Source organism: Chrysochloris asiatica, unplaced genomic scaffold, assembly GCF_000296735.1.
Source record: "Chrysochloris asiatica unplaced genomic scaffold, ChrAsi1.0 scaffold00377, whole genome shotgun sequence".
NCBI lineage: Eukaryota > Metazoa > Chordata > Mammalia > Afrosoricida > Chrysochloridae > Chrysochloris > Chrysochloris asiatica.
Window position 1 is genome coordinate 1,856,279 of NW_006408895.1, and position 11,238 is coordinate 1,867,516.

Sequence of the window (11,238 nt, forward strand, 5' to 3'; positions counted from 1 at the left end):
GATGCTTGGCTGTCTTTTGAATCTTGGTTTCCCTTGCCTACCATTGTAAAATAGACACTTGAGGGGGCGAGAAAGGAATAGCCAGAAACATCACTACAGAAAGCTTGTAAGTCCGTCTTCAGCCTATAACTGATTGGAATACCTTAAAAGGGGCTAGATGTTTCCCAGTGAAAGAGACTTCCTGTGGAGTCTTTACATTGCATAAGACCATCAGTGTTATCCAGAACCCCATCCAGAATTATCTGAGGTAGGAAATTTCCATGAGAAAGGATGAGTACACCAGCCTAGAGTGGTTAGAAGAACAGAAGATACTTCGTGAAAGAGAGACTGGCAGGAAAAATCTGAAACAATAGTGGCAGTCTGATTGACTACTACAAGAACAAGAAAGCTGTTCACCCAGGAGCCTTCAAGGCAAGTGGTTGGGACCCCTCAGAGCAAACTCCCTTCCGAGACTAAGACTTTAGGGGAATACACCAGCAGGCATGTGGTCTGGCTGGTGACCACATTGGTCACCAGGAGAAGAGGGGGAAAAAAACAGCAATGAATTTGTGAGCTAAGTCCAACCACATTCAATAGACTCTTGTGAACCTGGGTGGAGACCTGGATGTCCAGCAGTACAACAAGACCCAGGGACTCCTGGGCCCAGAGGCAATGACATAGCCACAGAGGACTAGAGAGAGTGGAGAGTGAAGCGTCCAGCTGATATGAAGTGAGGGGAGATGCACAAGAACACCCATACTACCCACTTGACCTGGCTTCGATGGCTGTTTGATCAGAACTAGAGGACAGAAGAGGGGGAAAAAAAAAGAGTAACCTGCTATAATTTGATGAACTTGACCTATACTTATGTAGTAGCTAAACAAAGGGAACAAATCTTCCAGTGAGGGTCACTCCCACCCCCTCAGTACACAGGGTTGACAGGGATGGGCAACTTAAACATTGGCTACCCAAAATGGGAGGGCCTATAAAGGCAAGAAGTGACTGGTTTACAAGCTTTCAAGAGGGAGCCTAGTTCCAGACCAGGCAGGGGAAGGTAGAATCACTACTGAATGATTTCCAATCTGTCAGACCAAGTTGACAAAGGAAATGGGGATAAGACTCTTGTGGTGCAATAGTGAATAATTGCCATCAGGACTGACTGTGAGTGTAACAAATATAGAGGTAGATGTTTTTTGACAAGGAGGGGAGTGATTGATTTTGCAGCCCAGGAGCAGAGGTCCCTAGGACCATCAAGTGAGAAAAGCGGAGAGTGGGACCAGAGAGGCAGAGATGATGTGGACAGATGGAGTGGCTGGGAACACTGAACTCAGGGAGGGAAAGGGGCTGTGTACTGAAGGCTGGGGGGCAGGCCTGTGGGGTGTACCATTTGGTTATTTAATGGTGCATGGAGGGAATTGTAATCATTGCAATGAAATGATATATGATAGGATGAATGTAAAACTGATCTTCTCCCATGTAAATCTTACAATAAAAACTTTTTAAAAAAATCAGCATAATGGGTTGTTGTTGTTGTTGTTATGTGCCATGAGTCATAGACACCCTGTACAGGGTTTCCGAGGCTGTAAATCTTTACAGAGCAGAAAGCTTCATCTTTCTCCCATGGAACAGCTGGTAGTTTCAAACTGCTGACCCTAAGGTTAGCAGCTCGATTTGTAACCACAATGCTAGAAATGTATTTTTGCTCCTAATAAATAAAAATCATTTATTTATTTACAAAAGAGAAGATGATGGAAGGAATATGTACAGTCACTATACAAAAAAGAAATGATCAATGTTCAACCATTTCAAGAGGTAGCATATGATCAAGAGCCAATGGCACTGAGGAAGAAGTCCAAGCTACACTGAAGGCATTGGCAAAAAACAAGGTTTAGAAATTGACAAAATACAAATCGAAATCATTCAACAAACTGATGTAACCCTGGAGGTGCTCATTTGTCTCTTCTAAGAATTTGGAAGATAGCTCTCAGGCCAACTGATTGAAAGAGATTTATATCTTTGCCCAGGCCAAAGAGAGGTGACCCAATGGAATGTGGACATTATCGAACAATGTTAATAATACATGCAAGAACAATTTTGTTAAAAATAAAGAATGGCTGTAACAGTACATTAACAGGGATCCGTCAGAAATTCAAGCCAGATTCAGAAGAGGACTTGGAATGAAGGGTATCATAGTTAACATCAGATGGATCATGGCTGAAAACAGAGAATACCAGAAAGATGTTTACTTGCGTTTTATTAACTATTCAAAATGCATATGACTGTGTGAATCATAACAAACTATGAATAATATTGCAGAGACTCAGTATTTCCTAACACTTAATTGTGCTTGTGAGGAATCTATACATAGACCAAGAGGTAGCCATTTGAACAGAACAAGGGGATACTGAATGGTTTAAAATCAGGTCAAATGTGGGTCAGGTTTGAGTCCTTTCATCATAAATATTCAATCTGTAAACTGAGCAAATAATCCGAGAAGCAAGATTATATAAAGAACATGGCATCAGGGTTGGAAAAAGACTCATTAACCTGTGATATACAGATGATACAATCTTTCTTGGTGAAAGCAAAGAGAACTTAAAATACTGATTTTCATCAAAGACTATAGTCTTCAATATGGGTTGCACCTCAATGTAAAGAAACAAAAATCATCACAACTGGACAAATAAATAACATCATGGTAAATGGAGAAAAGCTTGAAGTTGTCAAAAACATTTTCCTTGGATCCACAATCAACACTCATGAAAACAGCAGTCAAGAAATCAAATGATGTATTGCATTAAGCAAATCTGCTGCAAAATACTTCTTTCGGGTATTAAAGAACAAAGACGTCAGTCTGAGAACCAAGGTACATCTAACACAAGCCATGGTATTTTCAATCACATCATATGCATATGATAGTTGGGCAATGGAGAAAGATGATCACAGAAGAGCCAATTCATTTGAATTAGAGTATACAGGAAGAATATTAAAAGTACCATGGACTGTCAAAAAAACAAACTTGTCTTAGAGGAAGTACAGTCAGAATGCTCCTTAAAAGTGAGGAGGGACCAGTCTGGAGAAGGACATTATGCTTGGTAAAGTGGAAGCTCAGCAAAAAAACAAAAACAAAAACAAAAAACAAGAGGAAAACCCCCAATAAGATGGTTGGAGACATAGGCCACAATAGTGGGCTCAAGAATAGCAACAATTGCGAGGATGACACAGGACTTAGGCAGTATTTCTCTCTGTTGTACATAGGATCGCTGTGAGTCAGAACAAACTCGAGGGAACTTTAGAACAACAAAGCAACATTGTTGGGGAAGGACACCTGGAGGCATAATAAACAGTTAAGTCATGCAAAATGTGGGTGGTTGAACCCACCAAATGCACTGCTGGAGAAAAGAACTAATGATCTGCTCACATAAAGATGGCAGCCTAGAAAACTGTATGGGGCATTTCTGCTTCATCATATAGGGCAACTGAGTTGAAATCAGTTCAATGGAACACAACAATAGCATTTTTGGATGGGTTGAGACAGTGAACCCTGGTCTTGAACTTCACAAACGATTCCAAGAACACACCTTGGAATGGATCTACCCAGGGTGTGTGTGTGTGTGTGTGTGTGTGTGTGTGTGTGTGTGTGTGTAGTGCACAGTCATTATCACAACCAGGAGGAAGGGGAACCAGGAAGAGGTTGCTGCCACTTCAGTTTCTGCCAGCATCCATAAAATTAAAGGTTAGGTATTAGATAGCTGCTGCAATGAGAAAGCTACCATATCTGATGACTTTGCCTTTCTTTCTTTTTCTTTTTAAAAGCTTTTATTGTGAATTGAGTGAATTTCCACAGGGTAGATTATCAGTTTTACATTCAACAAATCATGCTTTGTTTCATAACATGATTATAATCCCCTCCATGTACAACCAGTTAGCAGTATTTGCCACTATTCTTTCCCCTGCCCCCTTTTTGTATGTACACGCACAAAACAACAAAAATATATACTCATTTAAATGTCCAAAGGGCATATTTTGCAAGCCAGCCTCCTGCCTGCAGGCACACAGCCTTTCTCAGTCCATGGGACTAGAATCCTCAACTGCTCTATCTCTTCATACCATCGCCTCTGCCACCATCTGTGCTATCTCCACTTTTCTGGTTAGGATCTCACACCCATGTTCTTCTCTCTTGATGGTCCTAGGGTCCTTTGTTCCTGAAATAAAAGATTAACTACTTCTCTCTTTTAGTTGTACATCTTCTACATTGACAATAGTGACAATTGCAATTAGTCCTGATAACAATTACTCACAACTGAATCATAAATTCCTATCACCATCATCCCCCATCCATTTTCACCAGATTCATCTGGAAAACAGAAAAACTATTCAGTGGGGAGTATACCTTATACCCCTCATTCTGAAACTAAGCACACTCATGAATGTTTGTAAGCCAGTCACTCCATGCCTTTATAGTCCCCTATTTTTGAGAGACAAGGCTTAAGTTTCCCACCCCAATCAACCTAGAATACTGAGGATACAAGCTTGATCCTTGATATGAAGAATCCTTCCCTTTTAGTTGGAATTTTGAGCAACTGCATCCATAAGCAAAGGTACAATTCATCAAATTGTAGCATTTTATGCTTGCTCCCTGTATCAAACCTCTTCATCGTCATCTTGTCAAGTTCTGGTCAGCTAGCCATCCAAGCTATGTCATATGGGTACTGTCTGCAAGTTTAGGAGTTCTCGCCTTCCCCCACTTCAGACCAATTGGCTGCTTCACTCTCAGCTCTAGCCCTCACTGGCTAGGTCAATGTCCATGGGCTCAGGAGTTCATACATCTTCCTAAACTTCAGACCAGCCAGCCTTTCATATTTTCTCTCTCATCTCGAGGACCACAAGTATCAATCAAACATGGCCAAGTTCAGCCCATGCCTTCATTGATGCATTTCCCTCACTTATACTCACAAGTAGACCAGGGCTCTCACCAATGAGCATGCTGATTGGTGGGTTCCCTTTAAGTTTCAGTTTTAGAAGGAGATTTACCTTGATGGGCTGACTTTTCTTGCCTTGGTAGCTCCAAGGCAAACAGCTTCCTTGGTAGTCTAACAGTCAAGCACTGACTTTGCCTTTGACACCTATAAATCTGGACACAGGAAAATCCCAGATCTCCACAGTCATGTTTGACAGAAGAAAGCATCCAAAAAGATGACCTTGGCCTCACAACTGCCATATGAATCCTACCAGAGGGTAGCACTTAATTCCCATTTGGAAACTTTCTTGTAGCAAATGACTCATAGAAATGACTGTTTTTTTAAGTTTCTAGTTCTGCAACATAAGAATGGAAATCAGGAAGAAGATGGGATAAGAGGACTCTGATTTTCAATTTTTCATGGAAGGGAGAGAAGAGAAGCTCTTAATAAGATGAGTTAACAAGTTAAAAGACCATAGAACAGTGTCTACAACATAGCAATTTCTCTATAAATGATCAATCTTATTGTTGTCTTTAGAAAGATATCTATTTAACCACATTACCAAACCAAAACCAAAACCTACTGCCATCTAGTAAATTCTGGTTTCTGATTTTACAGTAGACAGCATCATCTTTCTCCCACGGAATGGCTAGTAAGTTTGAACCACTGATGTTGTAGTTAGCATTCCAATGTTTACCCACAATCCCACTATAGCTCCTTTAACCACATTATAACAAAATAATTTTCAAGTACCCTGTGACGTTTAGCCTGGAGTCACTGGTTAGCTATTAACAAAGAGGTTGGAGGTTTCAAGTCCACCCAGAGACATCTTAGAAGAAAGACCTGGTGATATATGTCTGGAAAACTATCCATTGAAAACCCTGGGTAACACAGTTCTGCTCTGACATACATGGGGCAGCCATGCGTCAGAGCCAACATGACAACAATTGGGCTATATACATAGGTGAGAGAGAAACACTGCATATAGTTTTTGCATACAATCCAGAATTTCTTTTTTGTGTGCTAGTTACCTATTGTATTGCTTCATACTTTGTTTTAGATTAATCCCTTTATGCTTCAATTCAGTAAACATTAATTGAATTGCTCACTAAGGACCAGGCACTAGACTGGGACTTGGGAAAACATCAAGAATGGCAAAAAATATCTAAGGCAATTCTAAGTCCCTTGAGAAGTTCACAGTCCAGTGGGAACAATGAACTGTGGAATTCCATCCCTATTGGGTTTCCTGGGTGTACCTTTGTTCTGAATATCAAAGTTGGCTAAGCATTCTCTTTTAGTACCTGTAAGCTAGCTTTGTATGAATTAGAGACTAGAATTGAGATGAGAGTAAACATTTTTTGTAATGAATAACCTATTTCAACAATGAGGAATTTTTGTGACAATTCTGAAATTACTGCAGCTATATTATCATTCGGATAAATTCTCCTCCCCCTCTAGTGTTAGAAGAGGCCTGAGGCAGCATTTCACCAACTGGGAGACTCACCAGAATGAGGCCGTGGGGGCACCTTCACAGTGTGTAGGGCGGGTGAGACTTCACTCACAGAGCTCTCCAGGGCTTCAGTACTGGCTGAGTAACTGCATCTGGCAAATGGTGCCTCCTCCTTCGCTAAGTGGCTAACACCACAGAAAGTTCTGGATAAGTCATCATCATCATTCACAGTACATATAGGGATGTTATTCAAACCTGGATGAACAAGAAAAAAAGATCAAATAACCAAATTAGGTTTTTGTCAGATGACTGAGTCAGAATCAACTTGACTTTTGTTATCTTTATTAGATAGTGGATATGAAATCCCTGTTGCTGTTGTTATTGTTGTTAGGTGCCATCCCTAGGTAGTGGGGAAAAAAAAGTTAACGTGTTCAACTACTAACCAAAAGATTGGAGGTTCAAGTCCACCCAGAGATGCTTCAAGGAATCTATTTTAAAATATCAATCATCAAAACCCTGCAGAGCACAGTTCACCTCTGACACATCTGAGGACACCATGAGTTAGAATGACTCATCAGCAGCTGGTTTCACCATCCATCTGGTAGTTTGCTGAGTTGTGGTGGCTTCTGTGTTCCTGTGATTTGTTGTTGTTGTTAAGAGCTGTTGAATTGTTTCCGATTCATAGCAACCCTATATAGGGTTTCCGAGGAGTGGCTGGTGAGTTTGAACTGACTTTGCCATTCAAACTGACCTTGTGGTCCAATGTTTATCCTACAGCGCCACACTAGGACTCCTTTGCTATGATACTGGAAGCTTTCCCACTGGTTTTCCAAATATTTTTGGAGGACAAGTGTCAGAAGAGCTTACAGAGTAAGACACATTAGGAAACAAGGCCTGGTTATTCTTCTGAAAATTAAACCAAAGCCCAAATATTTGCCATTAAGTCAATACCAACTCCTAGCAACCCTAGAACTGTGTAGAACTGCCCCAATAGGTTTCCCCAAGGTTGTAATTTTTACAGACGCAGACTGTGACATATTTCTCATGAAGAACAACTGATAGGTTCAAACCACTGACTTAACTGTTAGCACAAAAGTGTTTAGCCACTGCATCACCAGGGCTCCTCCAATGAAAACCATATGGATGACAATTGAATATTATCTGAATGACCCTTGGGTTGGAAAACACTCAAAATGCACAGTAGCTACAATAATGGACTTGAGCAGACAACCTTCACGAAGATGGCACAGGACTGGGCAACATATCAGGCTGTTGTGCTGAGGTCACTTTGAGTCAAAATTAACTCAACAGGAACAACAACAACAGAAGTGGATATCTGTAAATTCTGCCCAGTATTCCCTTTTTCCCTTTACTGATAGTAATCAGACATGTTGTTCTATTATCCTTCTTTCATCTATCCTTTTAGAGCTTATGCAGTCATGTGCTTTGGGAAAAACTAAGTGCATTCCCCTTGCCATAATGATTGGTTTTCTGAGCCATAATCTACTAATCTATGCATGCCATTTTCCTACCCACAGAGATTTGTTCAGAAGTCTGTGTGGCATGCAGATGTGAAGATGAGAACTGATGAAGCCACATTGCCCCTTATGAAGGAGTCAGCCTCGAGGCTCTAGGATGAGGATGACATGTGAAGCGCAGAGTAGAGAGAGGAACCATCAAATCAAATAAAGCCTGAAGCCCACCTGACTGTTGGACTGCCCAGTTACTTGAGCCAACACATTTTCTTAGTTGTGCAAGTCAGCTTCACATTTTTTATGTCACTTGCAGATATGAGGATTCTTGCTGATAAGATATTCATTGTATTTTTCAAAATTGAAGATAGGCAGTATGTTTGGCAAAACAGTTTATATGGAATGGTGGGTGAAAAGGCCAAGTTGGAGTGGGCTAAAGAGGAACTTGAGGATAAGAAAGTGAAAATCATGAGTGTAGAGATCACTTCTGGCCATGAAGCAGTGTTGGTTATGTGCTGTGGAGTCAATTCCGACTCATAGCGACCCTGTACAGGGTTTCCGAGGCTGTAAATCTTTACGGGAGCAGAAAGCCTCATCTTTCTCCTGAGGAACAGCTGGTAGTTTCAAACTGATGACCTTGTGCAGCCCGATTCATAACCATTACAGTACCAGAGCTCCTTATGAAGGGGTGTAACTTCCTTTAAATGGTATATACATTGCTTCATAAACCTGGCCCCTTATTCACTTCACCTTCATCCCCAGTATTCCTTCCTTCCTCCCCACATGCTCCATAACAGACATTTCAATCCTCTTGTACTCACTGTTTACTAGTGCTCTGTGCTGTGCTTGCACTTGCTACTCTTTTTTTTTTTTTTTTTTCTTTTAAAGCTTTTATTGTGAGTTGAATGATAGTTTACATGGGAAAAGATAGGTTTTTCACTCATCCTATCATATTTTGTTTCATGGCAATGATTACAGTCCCTTCCATGCATGGTCATTTAACAGTATTTAGTTCTATTTCCTCTGGGATTTTTTGTTTGTTTGTTTTAATATACATGAAAACTTTCAGGAATATATAATTATTTAAACAGCCAAAGGGCACATTCTGCAAGTCTGCTTCCTGGCCACCATCACACAGTTTTTCTCCTTCCACGAGTCTAAAATCCTCAGCTGCTCTCTCTCTCCATGACCTTATCTTGGCCTCATCTCTGGTGTCTGCTGTTTCTCTGGATAGGGCCCCACATTCCACTCATGCTCATATCCCTTGATGGTTCAAGGGTTCTTTGTTCCTGGATTGTAAGATTAACTACTACCTCCTTTATGTTATAAAACTTCTACCTTTACAATTGTGACAATTGCAATTCGTGGTGATAACAATTACTCATTATTGGATCAATAATGTCCTATCCAATCTCCTTTCACCAGACCCATCTAGATAAGTTGGAAACTATTCAGTGGGGATTCTACCTTCCCCCATACACTTTGAAATTAAACTCCCTCTTGAAAAATTGTAAGCCAGTCACTTCATGCCTTTATAGTTCCACAACCACCACCCCATTTTAGGTAGCCAATGTCCAAGTTGCCGGTCCCTAGCAACCCTGTATAACAAGGGGATTGGTTTGATCCTTGATGTGAAGATTCCTTCCCTCTCGTTTAGTATTTTAAGCTGCTACATCCATAAGTATAGGTCAAGTTCATCAGATTGTACTTGCTACTCCCTTTGCCTCCCTTCTTCATATGCATTACCATGATATAGGCATTATATCTTTGCCTTTTTATGGATAATGGAACTGAAGTATAAATAACTTATAAACATCATATATATATATATATATATATATATATAAAGTGTGTTGTTGTTGGTGGTGGTTGTATGCTGTAGAGTCTGTTCTGACTTATAGTGATCTTGTATAGGCTTTCTGAGGCTGGATCTTTATAGGAGCAGAAAACCTGTGCACACTTCTTTTATTCTCCATGTCAATCTCAACTGAACTCTCTCAGCAGGGAGATACTGCCATTAGTGCCCACTTTAACTTCCAAGAAGTCTATTGTATATGTTGTTGTTGTGAAGTGCCAGAGAGTTGATTCTGACCCATAGCAACCCTGTATAAGGTTTCTAAGGAGCAGCTGGGGAGCTTGAACCACTGACCTTGAAGTTCAAATGACTTTGTAGTCTGACTTATTAGCCCACAGCGCCATACCAGGACTCCATTGTATATAGTTAAAGTAAAAAAAAAAAAAAGGGGGGTGGGGGAGGGGAGGAAGAAAGAGAGGGAAAAGTGGAGGGAGAAAAGGAAGGAGGAGGGTAAACTATATGCTTTTCTGGGCTGCTATATGACTGCTATATGGCATGTGGCTGCTGATATGACTGCACCAGTTTTATTCATACTAATTGATAAAATAGCCAGTGCCCTGAGTAGCTTGTGTGGCCCATTGCCCTGGTCACTTCAGCTCCTCTTCTGGCCCTTCTTTTAACAGTCAAGCAATCTAGTGGTTAATGCCTGGTATAGAAGGGCTCCGTGCTGGGGCCTGGTCCCAATATCCAGTGCCTATGTCTTAGCAATGGTTAAATAGTTTAGCTAGCATTTTTATGTTAACACACTGGAGTTATCAAGTAGTGTGAGTACAGAGAAGAGAGGCACATTCTAGACTCTTGAATCACCTTACCTTTTATATGGCAGACTCTTCTGGGATGAGGAGTGTGCCTGACTAGAAAACAACTTGCATTTCTAGACATAATGGAGCTGTCTTTTCTCTCAAACTGAAGACCAGACATTGGGGATTTGAGGTTCATGCTCATGGGGGAGTTGATTTCCTTTCCACTGTTGCCACCAAAATTTCTTGGGGTCTGTCTCCTCACTCCTGTGTTCAGACCCTGTAATCATAGAATAACAATTATCCTGGGAAGATGTTCTTGATGTTTTTTAATACATCAAACATTTTCCATCTTCTTGCTTTACAAATATTTGTCATGTCAAAGCAATATGTAGTTCATTTACTTTCGAATCAAACTTCTGTAAGCTTTGACAGCAATATTGACATAGGATGAAATGAATAAACAAAAATACTCACCAGGAAAAAAAAAAAAGCATTAGTGATAAATTGAAGATACGTTATTAGGTGCCATTGAGTCTATATTTAATTGCATTTAGGGTCACTTGATTGAATTATCACCAGAAATATGTATTGCATTTTAATGATCAGTTTTGATATAGCAAATTAAAATGATGTCTTCAAAATATAATACCCCAAAATATTCTTTAAATTAAAATATCTTTAAATGAGGACCTTTGATATTGTATACTAAGAAGCAAAACAAAACAAACAAGCAAAACACCACTTGAAATTTTTATCATCTTCTGAGAAAACTAAAGGA

General features: G+C 40.3%; 1 protein-coding gene across 1 annotated transcript in view; it reads right to left on the bottom strand.

The window, feature by feature from the left end:
- Positions 1–10,656, bottom strand: part of LOC102818369 (chromosome unknown open reading frame, human C4orf17) — a 41,309-nt gene extending 30,653 nt beyond the window's left edge. Inside the window, 2 exon segments of the mRNA XM_006876380.1 lie at positions 6,429–6,645; positions 10,530–10,656. Coding sequence (XP_006876442.1) covers positions 6,429–6,645; positions 10,530–10,656 — 344 coding nt within the window.
- Between the last annotated feature and the right edge of the window lie 582 nt (positions 10,657–11,238).